Source organism: Puntigrus tetrazona, chromosome 19 (genome assembly GCF_018831695.1).
Source record: "Puntigrus tetrazona isolate hp1 chromosome 19, ASM1883169v1, whole genome shotgun sequence".
In the NCBI taxonomy this organism is placed as follows: Eukaryota; Metazoa; Chordata; class Actinopteri; order Cypriniformes; family Cyprinidae; genus Puntigrus; species Puntigrus tetrazona.
In genome coordinates, this window is record NC_056717.1 from 10911683 (window position 1) to 10926555 (window position 14873).

Sequence of the window (14873 nt, forward strand, 5' to 3'; positions counted from 1 at the left end):
TTGTAAAGTGTAAGCGTGGGTGTTACGCATCTTTATTTGCTGCCGCATACTGCACGTTGAAAACTGGCTGTTAACCTATAACAAACAAAGATGTACTGCAAAGCAGCCAACTGATAGATATGACAAGTCTTTTGCAAGCAAGTTTATAATATCATAACAGTTGAAGGGCCTTTCTATATTCTTGATATTTACATTATGAGTATGTTCACATTTAAATGGAACATAAAAAGAACTCCTGATATCTATGCCGAGGGCTATATTATATATATTATACCGTATATTCTATAAAGAGGTGGAGTAGGTACGAAAAATACAGTAAAAATACTGCATATATCAGTAGTTTTTTGCTGGAAATGAGCATCAGTTTAATGTTATATACTTAGATGGTGGTGTACGCATATCATCAGTGCAGTATGTAACATCTGGGTTAAAAGCAGACTAAAACATTGCAAAATTGATTATATGAAGCACAGCAATATTGTATTAAAGCAGAATCTCTACTGGCTCCTACATTACAACCATCACACTGCCCCACAGTCCTAATTCCATTCTGCCCCAACAAAATACAAGAGAGCATGACCCTCTAGACAGCATCTCAGACAAAATCCTCATCATCCCAGGCCTTTCACTATGGCGGCAAAACGGAAATTAACTCGCTCAGGTCGCCCTTATCCCCTAATCCACTTTGAAATGGACTGTCAAAGGCTGAATGTAAACAACAGTTTTGGTGGCAGATTCTGACAGAAGAGGAGAAGGCATGTCAAAACTGCTCCTCTAACAATGGCAGCTGAAGATTATCTACTGTACAAGACGGGCTGGCATCTAAAAAGGGATTTTCAACTTAAAATGTCAGCCTACGTGACAACGAATTGCAAATATGGCCCTCACAGAAATATACATTCAGAAAATGCCAACATACAGCATTCATTTCACGATGTCAAAGAAAGGAATAAATGTCACACGCTTGTTTTCTGTTCACCACAGACAGTTTTCACGTAATTAATCAGTTGTTAAGCTCTGCCCCCTTGGTTACGGTTACTAGCTCAGGCCGAATGTCCAATTAGAAATAGGTCTCTTCAAACGAGTAATCAACATGAATCACTGCATATAACAGCTAACCTTCTGTTGGCAGTATGAAGTTAAAAATGTTCATTTCATACAGTTTCACCCACTGTACAAGCTTCAAGATTCTTTAAACACTTAAAAGATGTTAAAAAACAAAAGAAAACCGTTTATTGTTTTTCTTTTTTGAACACCATATTTTTTGGATAATTTATGTAAAATCATGTTTTGAAAAGAAAAGATCGTCCACAGGCTATGCCAAAAGCTTATCAGATAAGTCTGAGCAGTTGCAAAGGTATATTATTAGCCAGAAACATTTGTAAGGGTCAGTTAAGGACTATTTTATCCAATTACATGTCTAGCTGCTAGTGGACTTCATAATTAATGGGGAGATATTAAATCGCTAAAAATAACTTGAATGGGCAATATTTTAAAACATGTGAAGCTGAAAACAAACATATACACATTTATTTCATAAGCACTGACTGTCTGATAATGAGGAAGAGCAGGATTTCGAAATGAATAAGAGATGTGGAGATATTTCACTATTTGTTAGAATTTAGAAGATGAAAGGCACAGAGGATAAAGCTATTTGAATACTAATTTTATTAATATTAATTTTTGTGTATGATGTGTGTTCATGTGAGCTTTCACATGCATTCAGTGACATATAGTATGTAGCTACGATAAGTATATAATATATAATGCATAAACAGATTAATATTTACTACAAACGATTGAATATTATGAAAGAAAACAGCACTTAAATGCCATCAGGAGAAAAAATTCTTTGGGATTTTGGGTGGAATAACAAAATCAACATGCATGTGTGCATGACATTTTGCGTGTCACTGATAAAAAGCATATTTTATTTAAGTATAAACACAGAAAGTCTTGAGAGTGTGTGTATGCTTACAGAAAAGTAGTTGTGTGTGAGGTTCCCCTAGCCTTAATTTGCATAATGGCATGTGATGCACTTTCAGCATTCACAGATCTATTTTCTCCCTCCAAGTAAGAGAGAGACAAAAAAACAAGAAAGCGAGGGGAACACAGAGAAAAAGGGAAGACAAAGCAATGCAGCATAAGTGTTTTTAAATGGGACTGCCTTTATGATTGGCTTTGGCTAGACAGCTTGAACCAGGGTTATCGTAACCAGCAAACACATATAACAAAATCTGAGGGGAAAAAAAAATTATATTTATAAATATAAAGCGTCTTCTGCTTGGGAGTTGGGATTTAAAAAACACTGACACAAGGCTATCGTGTTTATGTGTATGTCTGATTATGTCTGCAGAAGAAAGAGGAAGTTCTGGACGGGATTTCTTGCATCAGAGGAAGGCTGAAAGAAGTAAGGAGAGATATTTGATGGAAAGCAACACATGGTATGATGTATTCAACAAGAGGATGTGACAGATCAGATGTCAGGTACGTACAGAGGGAGAGCGGGAGGGAGAGAGAGAGAAAGGGAGAGAGAGAGAGAGAGAGAGAGAGAGAGAGAGAGAGAGAGAGAGAGAGAGAGGGAGAGAGAGATGGGGAGAAGCTGTGATTTAATAGCTGGGTGCACCTGCAGCCTGGATATCCTCTGCATCTCAATGAGCTTTGCGTTCCCTCTACCCATCACTGTCCTTCCTCTCTGCTCTTTCAATCCCTCGGTTTTTCTCTCCGTATGCTTGCTCACACTTTCACGTGTTCTTTGGGACCACAGAAAACAAATCTATCCTTAAATCAAATATCAAATGTATTGATAGTCTTTAGGCCAATAATTGTCATTAAATGTAATTATGCAAAAGCTATTTTAGCTCTTGTACGAGAATGTATTTAATGTTTTTTTGGTTTTTTTTTGATCAAAGCAGATGAAAGCATATCACAGCCTGTCCATGCTGGCATTTGAACAAATTGGCTAAATGCTATGACATGAAAAGAATTCATCAAAATGCAGTCTGATTGAATGCGTAGCCTTTGATGTGAACAACAGGAAAGACTGGTATAGTTTACAAAAATGTTGTCCTTTCCTTTGCCCATTTATGGTACAGTGCAGCAATATGGCAACATATTTTCTTTTACTTCCTCAAACATATTGGATTATTGACATTAAAAGGGCAGATTTTGAAGAAAACAAATAATGAGCTGTTTTTTTAACCCACATGTCATTTGATTTGATTCATTTGAATACTGCAAAGTGCCCGATTATTCCTCATACATCAGGATTTTAAATGCATTTTTGACTGGATTATTAGATGTTGTTGTTTATCGATCAACTTTGCCTAATATGATTTTACAGGAAATATGAACCTTGCAATATAGTAATTCTGTACCACCAGTTATGAAGTCTGTTATATAATCTTCTGAAAAACAATTTTCAATGGGTAAGAAAAGAGGTGCCCATTGCCACTGAAGAAGAAAACAACAACAATATGAGTTTGTAGTTATTTATAAACGTTTTGATTTTCTTGATTTTCAATTGTGGTGCAGTTGCCATATTTAGTAGTTCCTCTTTTTTCCCTTAAAAAACCTTTAGCTTTTGATACTGGACCTATTTAATGAAACCAACAACAGAAAAACAAACATTGTAAACATAATACATCCAACAATGCGTACTGTGTAAATGAAGAGTACTTGTTTGTAACTTCACGTAAGTAAATGGTCACATTTTGTTATTCGAGTCTTCTCTGTTGATCCTATCAGAACAAGTTTCTCTCAAAATATGACTGACATAAAACATAAGATCACTTTCCTCCTCCTCCTGCTGTCTCATTCCAGCAGTCCCTCAGTCTTTCCTGTCTCCTTCCCTCTGTGGTGTTTGACGAGGCAGGCATACTTAATGTGACTGACAGCCAGAGGCAGCACCCTGACCAAATGGAGCGGGTGTCAGCTGGCTATGTTGGCCCTCAGTATAAGGGGCTTTTCATATAGCCAAAGCAATTAACTGTCGACACCTAATTAATGTTAGGATGAATTACAAAGCTTCAGAGAGAGCACTCCACCATGAAGGTTGAGGAGGTATATGTTTGGGCCTTCTATACTATATAAAAAATATTTTAAAACTAATTACGTGTCCTCCCTCTTCGCACTGCCCCGAACCTCAGCCTCTGCCGGACATATGCTTACGCTGGAAATGATAAAGCTTGTCTATTTTTGTTTCTTCCTTTTCTAAAGGCCTTAATCAATTTCAAACAGCTGTACTGCAGTCCACAAATTGCTTTCAGTAAACAACCAGCCTGAATGCTTTTTATTTACATCGCAGATGAGATAAGTCTTGATACATAATGAGGTCCAAACTATGAGACCGCATTGTAAAACTGGGATTCATAAAGCTGGGGAATGAACAGTTTTAAATACTGTGTTGATTATATAATTTCTAATGGCGAAAGGTTTTTCAGTTTGAAAAATGACAATTAGAAACATTTGCATTAGCGCTTTTCGCCGTATACATAATGGGACAATCAAAGAGGGCCTTTCAGTCAGACCTACTGTACGCAATGAAGACTAGTAAAGAGAGCTCAGAGAGATAATTCTTCTACGCTGAGAGCAGAGAGACAAACATAATGAGGAGAAACTGAGAGAGTTTATGGGAAATGCCATATCAAATCACATAAAAGCAGCTGGAGGAAAGGTAGATGAGCGTTTAGCATACTCATGGGGTTTGCTTGACAGGCTCTGAGGTATTTCATCCCACCTCTAAGCCAATAGCAATAATGAAGCTTCATATAGCACAGAACCAACTATCATGATCAATAGACCCATCATGCATTGCAACAGTGGGGGTGGATTTTACACTATATAAACCGAAAGACAGGTCTAGGGAAAGTCGATAAGAATGTGATTAGTGAATACGACACGCATATTCACACTAAAGTACAGTAACACTTTATTTTAAGGTGGCTTTGTTACACAAATTACATGTATTTCACATTATAATAGCGATTATGCATAATTAAGCCAAACCCTAAACCTAATTATATAGTAAGTACATGTACAGTAGTTAATTAATATTACTCTGTACTTAAATCTATAATTGCACTGTAACAATATCAACTTAAAATAAAGTGTAACCTAACGTACTACCGCATGGTGCAAGTGTTTAGTGAATTCATCCCAGTGAGTTTAAACAAATCATTTAAGCAAAAAAGAAAAAAAAAGTTTTAAAAAATTGATAATGGAATCCAGTGATGGTTTGTTACATGAGGTTTAGGGGGCATAGTCATGTCAAAACCCAACCAAATCCATCTTAATCATTAAACAAGAGTCCTAGCGGTTAAGAAAAAGACTATTCGAGGAACAACAAACACTATCGAGATCTTCTGCAAGTCAAAAAAAACCCCAAAAAACAAAAAAACCTTGCAGCTTACTGTCACATGAAGGTGGAGGTCCTTCAAACTCAAGATGAGTCCCCAGGCGACAAGTTTGAATGCTGTTCCCATTCAGATGATATCCTGGGAGACATCTGTACCGCACAATATCACCTGTGGAAAGAGAAGGAGTGAAGATATGAAATATTCATCACTGCTTTATCAATTGTCTTTCAGATGCACGTCATACTTCTGAAATATTATGGAGAACATGGGACTTCTGAGGAGCTCGGAACAACAGGAGCAACATCTGGCTGTTCCTGCTGTTGCCTCACTCATGACTTGATGAAGGCCATGTCCCCTCACTGTCTCGCTTAATGGCTGACAGTGACGATAAAAGAAAAAAAGGGAGAAGGAAAGAGGCGAATGGAGACTCGACGTGCCGGCGCTGCATTGCAGTGTAATTAAGGAAGCGCCACACAGCGTGGTTTACATTCATAACACCCATCGGCTGCTACCTGAGGGCCACTCACATCTCAGAGGCAAATCTCCCTGTTGCTATACAAACACTCAGGCACTCTGTGACTCAGCTAAGAGGAACAAAAACACCTTGTGGTTTTATAATACAGCATTTAACTCTGAAATAACAGAACACAAGCTTGAGCTGAAAAAATAGGTTTTGCCTGTTTTGAAAATACACATATAGGAATGCGCTTGTGTCTGTGAGAGCATGCGTTCATGGCCATCCGAACACAGCGGCCTTTGTTAAATCACTGAATTAAGCAAATTAATTGGATGTGGTGGATAATCAGTGATCAAAACAGTGATTCAGCGCAGGTTAGTGCCAAAGACCATGACTGCTTTACCCCGACGGAGGCTCTACAAACACACTCCATTCCAGAGAGATCAAAGAACTGTAACTACTGACCCGTAACTACTCATTTAGAACAATTAATATCAATGAATGCATTTTTCCCCATGGCAGAAAAGCAGTGCATTGATTTTACAATGGACTTCAGAGGTGACAGAGGCTGGCGGGTCATAATTACCATCAACAGTGAGGTCATAATTGCATTATTATTTCTAAGTGTTTTCTGTGGGCACTCAATTGAAGGTGAAACTAACAGCTTCAATAAACTATTCACAAGATTTAGGGGAACAAAAGTTAAATAACAACAACAATAACATTAATACTACTACTACTAACAACAATCATAATATATATATATATATATATATATATATATATATATATATATATATTAATAGTAGTGTCGTTGCTGTAAGTAGAATTACATAGTTAACACATAACTAATCACTAATTTGATTAAACAAATATCTAAGGTTAAAAAAGACAATCAGTGTGTGTTCTTTGCATATAAATCAACAATCAACATTCAAGTACACAGTACATTTCCTGTGATTGCGAAAAAGTACATTTCCCGCTAACATTAGAGTTCTGTTGACGGGAGCATTAAGCAGAAGAAGCTACATTTAAGCTGCCTATGTATATTAAAATGTCTCTGTGAAAGCACTATATATAGATATATAAATCCACCATTCAAAATGATCACTCACTAGACAAACTTTTTTTCTCCAGAACTTCATGTGACAACTCGTGTGAAATATTAACAGCACAAATAAGTATATTAAAGTTTTTATAAGAGCTGGAGTTTCACAAAGAGATTGGATAGCAAAAAAATGTGCTGGAACAGCTTAAGAAAAAATCTAAGCTTAAAATAAATATTTAGGGCAGGTACATTTTTGCAATTCACTTGCTATATAGAAAGAAGAAGAAAATACATAATATAGCCTCTTGTCTAGTTCCCCCCCCCCCATTTTGTGTTTGCCCAAAATGTAAACTCTTCCTATGTTCCAACACCATGCACAACACAACATCAGCCTCCGTTTTGAATTCTGGCAATGAGTCAGCATATCAGCACGGCCCTATGGGACTGGTAGCCCTGGCATCTGAGCGGTTTTCTCTCCTCAAAGTGAGTTCTCGAGGGGTGTTAGGGGTGGGGGGTGTGTGTGTGTGGCTGGCTCTGCTATTCTGGGAACATTATTAATGAGAGCCGCTCAAGCCTGAAAATGAACTGGCAGCCTGCGTCTCTGCTCAAAATGTTCCACTTATACTGGGCCAGGCAGAGTCCACCAACACAAACGCACACAAGCAGGCATACAAATCAGATTTTAAATGATGTTAAATCAATTCAAACTCACCTATCTTAAATTCTTTACTGGCCATCAGAATTTCGGCATTAGGAATTATGGGAGGTGGCAAGCAAAACTGAAGTCTATAGGCTAGAAGAAAGGCAGACAGAGAGGCAAGGAGAAAAGAGTCAGACATGTTATATTGCACATTTTTAAGGTAAAGAACAGTTCTAAATCACACAAAGTGGAATCATGGGTTTCTTGGGTTTATTTTAGTGCTGTCAAATGATTAATCACATCCAAAATAAAACGTTTTTGTTTACATAATACTATATATATATATATATATATATATATATATATATATATATATATATATATATATATATTATGTATCTTGAGTTCTACAATACTACAGATACGTTTCATAGTCTAATTCATTCAGACTTTCTTCAGGTCTCTGTCTTGACTTGCACTTGACCTGGTTTCAGTGTTCAATCTGACTCAACCAACTCAGGTCTTGGCCTGGACTTGGACTAAAATGAGCTGGTCTCAACTACAATTCCGCAATACTTGTTCAGTCACAAACATCAACAGAGTCCTGCCACAATCTAGAAACTGCTATTTAGATGCATGAGAATACTAACAGTAGCTTTGACCTGGACTAGTTACCTTGGTAGTTGATCTTGAACAGTCCACCTTTCTCAGAATTGCTTCGGAAACGTATTAGAACTTGATTAGATGTGCTGCTTGGTGGGTTGTTGGGCTCTCCCTCTGTAAACACTCCAAGTTTTCGAGCTGTTTCCTGTGGTCCGTCCCTGTTTAAGATTCAACATCAAAATTCAATGTATAAAGCCTGCTAACATTGCATACTCAGTGCTACAGGAGAACACCACATGCCTTGTTGCCTAAAAATGCACGGCAAGCCAGGTCCCACACATATTGATCACTAGGCTGATTTGAGAGGCATTTCTATGCATATTGATTACTTTACTGATTTCAGAGACGATTCTAGCCATACTGATTACCTCTCTGATTTCAAAGACTCTTCCCACACTCTCTTAGGGAGTGCGCTACATTCTCTCTAACTCGGGTCAGGCTCGGCTTCTCTGAGCAAGACGTTGTAAAACCGAAGTCACGATCTACAAGGACATCACCTAGAGGGCTTACCTCAATCTTTCCAGCTCTCTAACGGGGAGGGAATAACTTGGCGCCAACCTAATCCCAGTTTTAACCATGACCATTCAGCTACAAAACCATCTGTTTGTGGCCGCCTGAGCTTGTGCTACAGATTACGTCCTGTCCTGTGCATTCAGAAAAGCAGCTGGTTGGCTAAAGGGAGTGCAGGCCCACTGAAGTGAGGCCAAGCTGTCTTGATGGTTATACTGTACCTCTAGTTAGACTTGAAGTGCACGCAAGTGTAGGAAAAGATCAGTGCTTAAATTTTCAGTCTCAAGAGAAGCAATGAATTTCAAGAGTATGTGTGCTTAGACTGCAACTTTTGGCCTAACATGTTTAAGGGTGAATCTAAGACAGGGTTCAAAGTCCTTTCTGTATATACAGGCCTCAAGCGACTCAACGCAGAGGCTCATTAATTAATCACCAGTCTGAGCGTGCTATAAATATGTTCCCTCCTTAAAAAGTGAGCGACCGAGAGAGAAAGAGAAGCTGACAAGGAGCAGAAGGATAACAGCAGTAGGAAGTTTGACTACTCACCAGACTGTGATGAAATCTTGGGGGCCATGGACTTGCAGGAGGGTGAAATTAAGACGGATACCCAGGCCGCGTGCCACTGTAATCAGCCAGCTGCAGTCCGCAGAAGTGGGGTAATCCTCTGGGTAACCGGGGGAGAAGATAGTGCCATTGTCTGATGTAATGTTACCTCCGCAGGGCACTAGAAGGCAAAAATGAACACGTAGAAATGGAAAAATTTTTGTAGCCACCAAAGATTAAAGAAACACCATCACGGAAAGCAGCCTTGCACAAAAATATATATTTCAGCATGCAGGGGGATGGTAAAAAAAAAAGCAGGAATTAGGATAGGGGCAGGGCGACATGTGTGAAAATCCCCGCCGGGTTCTAAAGCACAACTCAGTCTTTCCCAGTAGTTCACTTTCCATGTCAGACTCCATCATAGAAATCCCTCTTGGAGCAGTGCTTTGCATTTATATAGACGTGTCCATGTTTCCAATGATTCAAATGAACCCCAGACATATGAAATCAAATCCCCTTCCTGTCCCCGCTGATCCCATGCTGCTGAGTTTTGAGGGGAAATAATCAATGTGATTCGGCTGGCGAAATAAAGCTAGGCCCACGACTTGTACGGACACGTAAGGACCATCGTGATACACTCTCGCTTTGACTGTACTCTCAGCAGTTTCTTGCACCGTCAAGGTCTCTCCGTCCCCGCATTCCTCCCCACTCGTTCCCGCCCTCTCAATCCTTCCTGCACTCTTTCCTCCTCCTTCATTTCCCCTCGTCTCCGATGGAATGCTGAGAGGGGCGCCTATGTTAATCCCTCGTGCCGTGTGCTCTCTCTCGCCACCTTACTTGCTAAATGAAGTATCGATCACAGCATTGATTAAAAAAAAAACATGCCACACTATCAAGCAGAAATGCATGGTGACGCTATCGATTGGGCAAAAAAAGTTTAGTGGTGAGGTGGGATGGGAGGATGTGGGGTAGTGGTGAACTAAGAAAGAAGAGAGAGCCATAGATGGAAGACAGGCCAAGTAGGCTGATATGGACAGGTGGGGCAGAGGAGGAGAAAATCGATCAGCTTTCTAATGCCTGGGAGAGGAAATCTATGTACATGACACCCTGGGCATGAACTGTTGGTGGCAGCATGTGTAGGTGATAGCTAGGGCAGCCGGGGTGTGAGGTACTTATAATTTAAAAATGTAATTAAAATTCATACTATACTTCTGTTAGCAACTGTACTGTCATTTGATTAGTAAGAATTTGTACTTGAGTTCCTGATGCGTGTAATGCAATTTAAAACGAGTGAATTTCTGTGAAAAATGTAATTAGCCATAACTATTATAATTTGTGCTTCTAAAGAGACGTCTAATCAGTCACCACGGCATAAAGTCTTGGACTTAAAGCAATGCACTCTTAGCTTTTTACAATTCTTTTTTTTTTTTTTCACTTGACTTGAGTACTGCACTGCATGGTCAATGATCAAGTTATAAACAATTATATTAAAATGTCAAAAGAACACAATAACAGTTAAAAGTTTTTACATAGCAAGATTTATTTTAAATTTTTTTTTTTTTTTTTGAAGAAGAATCTTATGCTCACCAAGCCTACATTTATTTGATCTAAAATACAGTAATAATGTGAAATATTTCCACTATTTAAAATGACAGATTTCTTTTTAACTGTAATTAAAATATTTTTATTTTAACTGTAATTTATTCTTTTTACATCATTACTCCAGTCATGATTCTTCAGAAATCATTCTAATATTCACATTTTCTGCTTAATTGCTGCTCATATTATTATGATTATCATCATCATCATCATCATGTAGAAGAAAAAAAAAACTTTCTTTGATGAAGAAAAGTTCAGACAGCATTTACCTGGAATAAAAACCTTAAGTTTAAATAAGATTATAAATGTTCATCATCACTTTTGATGCATCCTTGCTTCATCTGATCTATATATACAAACACACACGCATACTGACTCCAAGCTTTTAAATTGTGTAGTGTGTGTCTCTTTAAGCTTTCTATTCATCAAAGAATTAAAACAAACAAAAAAGAGAAAAGAAATACTGTTTTACATATTGACAATGATAATAATGTAATAATGATAATAAATGTTTCTTTAACAGGTGAAAATTTACCTTTGATCACAGGATTAAACTACATTTTATAGATATTTAATATATTCAAATAGAAATATAGTTATTTTCTATACTAAACGCTTCACAATATTACAGCTTTTGCTGTATTTTGAAACAAATAAATGCAGGCTTAGTTAGCAGAAGAGAATTGTTTAAAATTAAAAAAATATATAATGCTCAAAAAACGTTTGACTAGTAATGTTTATAAGTCAGCCTTGGCTAAATCTAGCCTTATTATGGTATGGGTTTATTATATGAACAATGAAATGAAGATATATTTTTTTTCTGTAGATTTTTTTCAGTATTAAAAGCTATTATAAAATACTAGTTGTGCCTTTACAACCCTTTAAAAAAGTAATTTACCAGTTAAGCATCCAGTAAAACAGAAACATATTGAGGTATTTAAATGTAATAGGAGAACAATCTTTTATCTTTTGGTATTGACAGTGTTCATATTGCACAGCATCGGAGTGTAGTGCGCCATATCTATTCTTCCCTTTTTCACTCTGTCACACCAGAGCTCTCGATTACTACAAATTCAATTACGCACAGCGCAAGAGTGTCTTAACAAGGCCCAGGTTGATACTAAGATTTTCTTTGTGTGGATTATTATAACACAAAGTGGATGAATAATGTGTGTTTCTATTTGCAGGTTCACCTGTGCAGCGGCACTGGGCAAAGCACCGGCGCTTGAACGAGGCTGCAAATGCTATGTCAGCCCCTTGAGTACCTCCCTGGAGCGTCTTTATTTTCACGCGAGCATTCAGCATCCCCTGTGCATGTGTTACCTCGTGACCCGCTGCATAATTAACTCATTGAATCCACAGAAAAATGAGTATGAGAATGTGGGTCAAGGATGAACTTGATTCGTTTCCCATCATCCCCTTGTAGGAGATGTTAGAAAGAAGCAATTGAGTCTGTAGGGATGGTTTACAGTAAAGAATTTGCATTTATGTGCAGTTGCCCTCTTTGACCACACAGCCAAAGCCGGAGCGACGATAGGGGGGAAAAAGATATTAATTAAATATACATAATAATGTATTTGCTTGTAAGTAATTATTTATATCTAGTCGGTTTTATATTACTTTTTGCTATTTGTGAAGCTTGGCAGCTTGTGTTCGACACAAGAGCAGCATGAACATGCCCTGAAACCTCTCCTTTTGTGTTCTACAGAAAAAGGAATATCATACAGGCTTGGAAAGATGTGAAGGTGAATAAATTCTCAGATTTTTTTTTTTAAATGAATGACATTTGTCACATTTAAATGTGTAATGTGACTGCCAATGCATAGTATGCTAAATCTGACACATAAACTAGGTTAGTTACTATATAAAAAGATCCTCTTACTAAAGCATACTCGATGTTTACTAATGTGGGGGAGGAAATGGAGAGGGTTGTACCTTCACAACGAGGAAACGGATGATCCCAGTTGCGAGTAGTGCCGTGCTGACAGGTAAGAATGGAGTGTCCCATCAGCTGATATCCTGGATAGCACTCGAAGGAGATGGACTGACCCACATTATAACCAGCCCCAACCACCACACCATTGCGAAAGGGTTCAGGATCAGGACACTCTTGAAGTTCATAGGCTGGAAAAGACAAGGCATATTCATATATGAAGACTGGGGAAAGAAAAAAGAAAGGCCCAAATGCATCTGCTGTGACATGACGAATGCTTGCGTGACACCTCAAAGAAATCAACTTTCATCAAAAAAATGATTGCTCTAAGCTCCAAGTACCAATCTAACCTAGATTCTGTGAATTTTACATGTAAACCATATGCATGGAATCAACTGATTGCTGTACACCAACAAAGCATTGGGATTTGATTCAAAGCAGATGCAATCAAACTCCTGTAATAACAATTCTGTCACTTTTTCTCAGATATACAGGTCTGAAATTCACGGCAATGCAACCAAGTGATCAATGTTCACTGCAGGCAGTGAAAGCACCACATTGTGTCTCTGGGTCAAGATGTTTTTCTTGGGTTTCTACATTTTTTCCCCTGTCTATTTCAAAGAAAAGTTTTGAAATAAAAATACACATACACATTCCTTTCATTAGTTCTGCCTGAGTCTAGGGCCATTATCAAAATTTTTCCAAGTTATTTTTCCAAATCTCATAGACACAAAAGAAAATATGCTGAAGCTTTGAGACTGAATGGCCATGACTAAAAAAATTGATTTCTGTAGATCAGAGCATCTTTGGTAACAAGGGTATACTGCCGGATATAATGCTTGATTTATATGCTAATGTACACATAATTATGTAAATACAGATTTCAGTCATTTCGAAACAGCAAACTGTCATTGCATTATAGTGTAAATTCTTGATAGCTTTCACAGATCCATCGTAGAAAAGACCATTTCTATGAAACAATTTTAAATTCACTCATTGGACTCATATTCTACTTTGGATTCTGGCATCAGCAGCATTTTATACCTGATGGATTTTATGCACAGCTTCACAGAGAATGGCTTATTACCGTGTTTACTCGTTATCTTGACTGATTGTCTTGGCAAGGTATTGAAAATGACATTCAAATTGAGGTTCCTGAGAAAATGAATGTGCAAAGGCGGAACTGCAACAACAATGCTAACTACAACAATATGTGAAGTTTTATTTTTTTTTCCCTTTAGTAAAACGGTTGGCCAAAACTTGGCCAAAACTTTTTTATTTTTTTAGTTTCCTTACCCTGATAATCGAATCTGAAGCCAGGTTTATTCTGAGAGTGGTCGCTATGGAAATATATAGTAGTCTCATGGGAAGTGGTTAGAAGAGATGGTGGTATGTCCTGTCCACTGAATCTGCCAATCACTGTGCTGGTGTCAAAGGGACCGTTCCTAATTTCCAGGAAATCATGATTGGCCTCAGTTGAAAAGTTCAAGAACTGCACGTGAGCCCCTGTTTGGATGATAAAACCAGATTTGCTTAGTAAAATCAATGGCATCCCGGTCTGTTTGCTAACAGCTAACAGGAATGAACAATTTAGCTTCTTTAGCTTAAATCCTTTGCATGCTAAAAATAAAATATTAAAAATGTGTTTGGTTCTAATAACAAAAAGCTAGAAATTTGATTCCTTATAGCTGGTAACATTCATTAACATATCAGTTAAATACCACAGTTAGCATTACCAGTTTTATCCAGTCATCTTAAACGGTACCTCACTGGGTGCTACCAGCAAACTCTTTTTAAACAGCATCTGTTCATTCTGCTGTGTCCTCACCGTAACCGACTGGCAAGTAAATCCTCCAGGTGCAGTCACTGTTGCTAGGGTAGTTTCCTGGGAAACCAGGGCTGAGGATGGTGCCTTCCATCTCCTCTCTGATTCCCCCACACTGAGCTGAAAGAAAAATGGCGAGAACATTGTTTGAAACATTCATTTGTAGAAAACACATGCTGTGGTATAAACCTGCTGAGCTCAAGGTTCAAGTACTTCTAAAGACCAATAAAAACAGCAGACAGCTGTCAGGCTATCATTAGAGAATATGAGGTGACCAACAGGCTATTTCCACTCCTTT

At 38.0% G+C, this 14873-nt stretch overlaps 1 protein-coding gene across 1 annotated transcript in view; it reads right to left on the reverse strand.

The window, feature by feature from the left end:
* csmd2 (CUB and Sushi multiple domains 2) overlaps window positions 1–14873 on the reverse strand; it is a 241845-nt gene that overhangs the window by 35246 nt on the left and 191726 nt on the right. The window contains 7 exon segments of the mRNA XM_043218014.1: window positions 5412–5525; window positions 7575–7655; window positions 8178–8323; window positions 9222–9399; window positions 12753–12941; window positions 14047–14256; window positions 14579–14695. Of these exon segments, the coding sequence (XP_043073949.1) occupies window positions 5412–5525; window positions 7575–7655; window positions 8178–8323; window positions 9222–9399; window positions 12753–12941; window positions 14047–14256; window positions 14579–14695 (1035 nt within the window).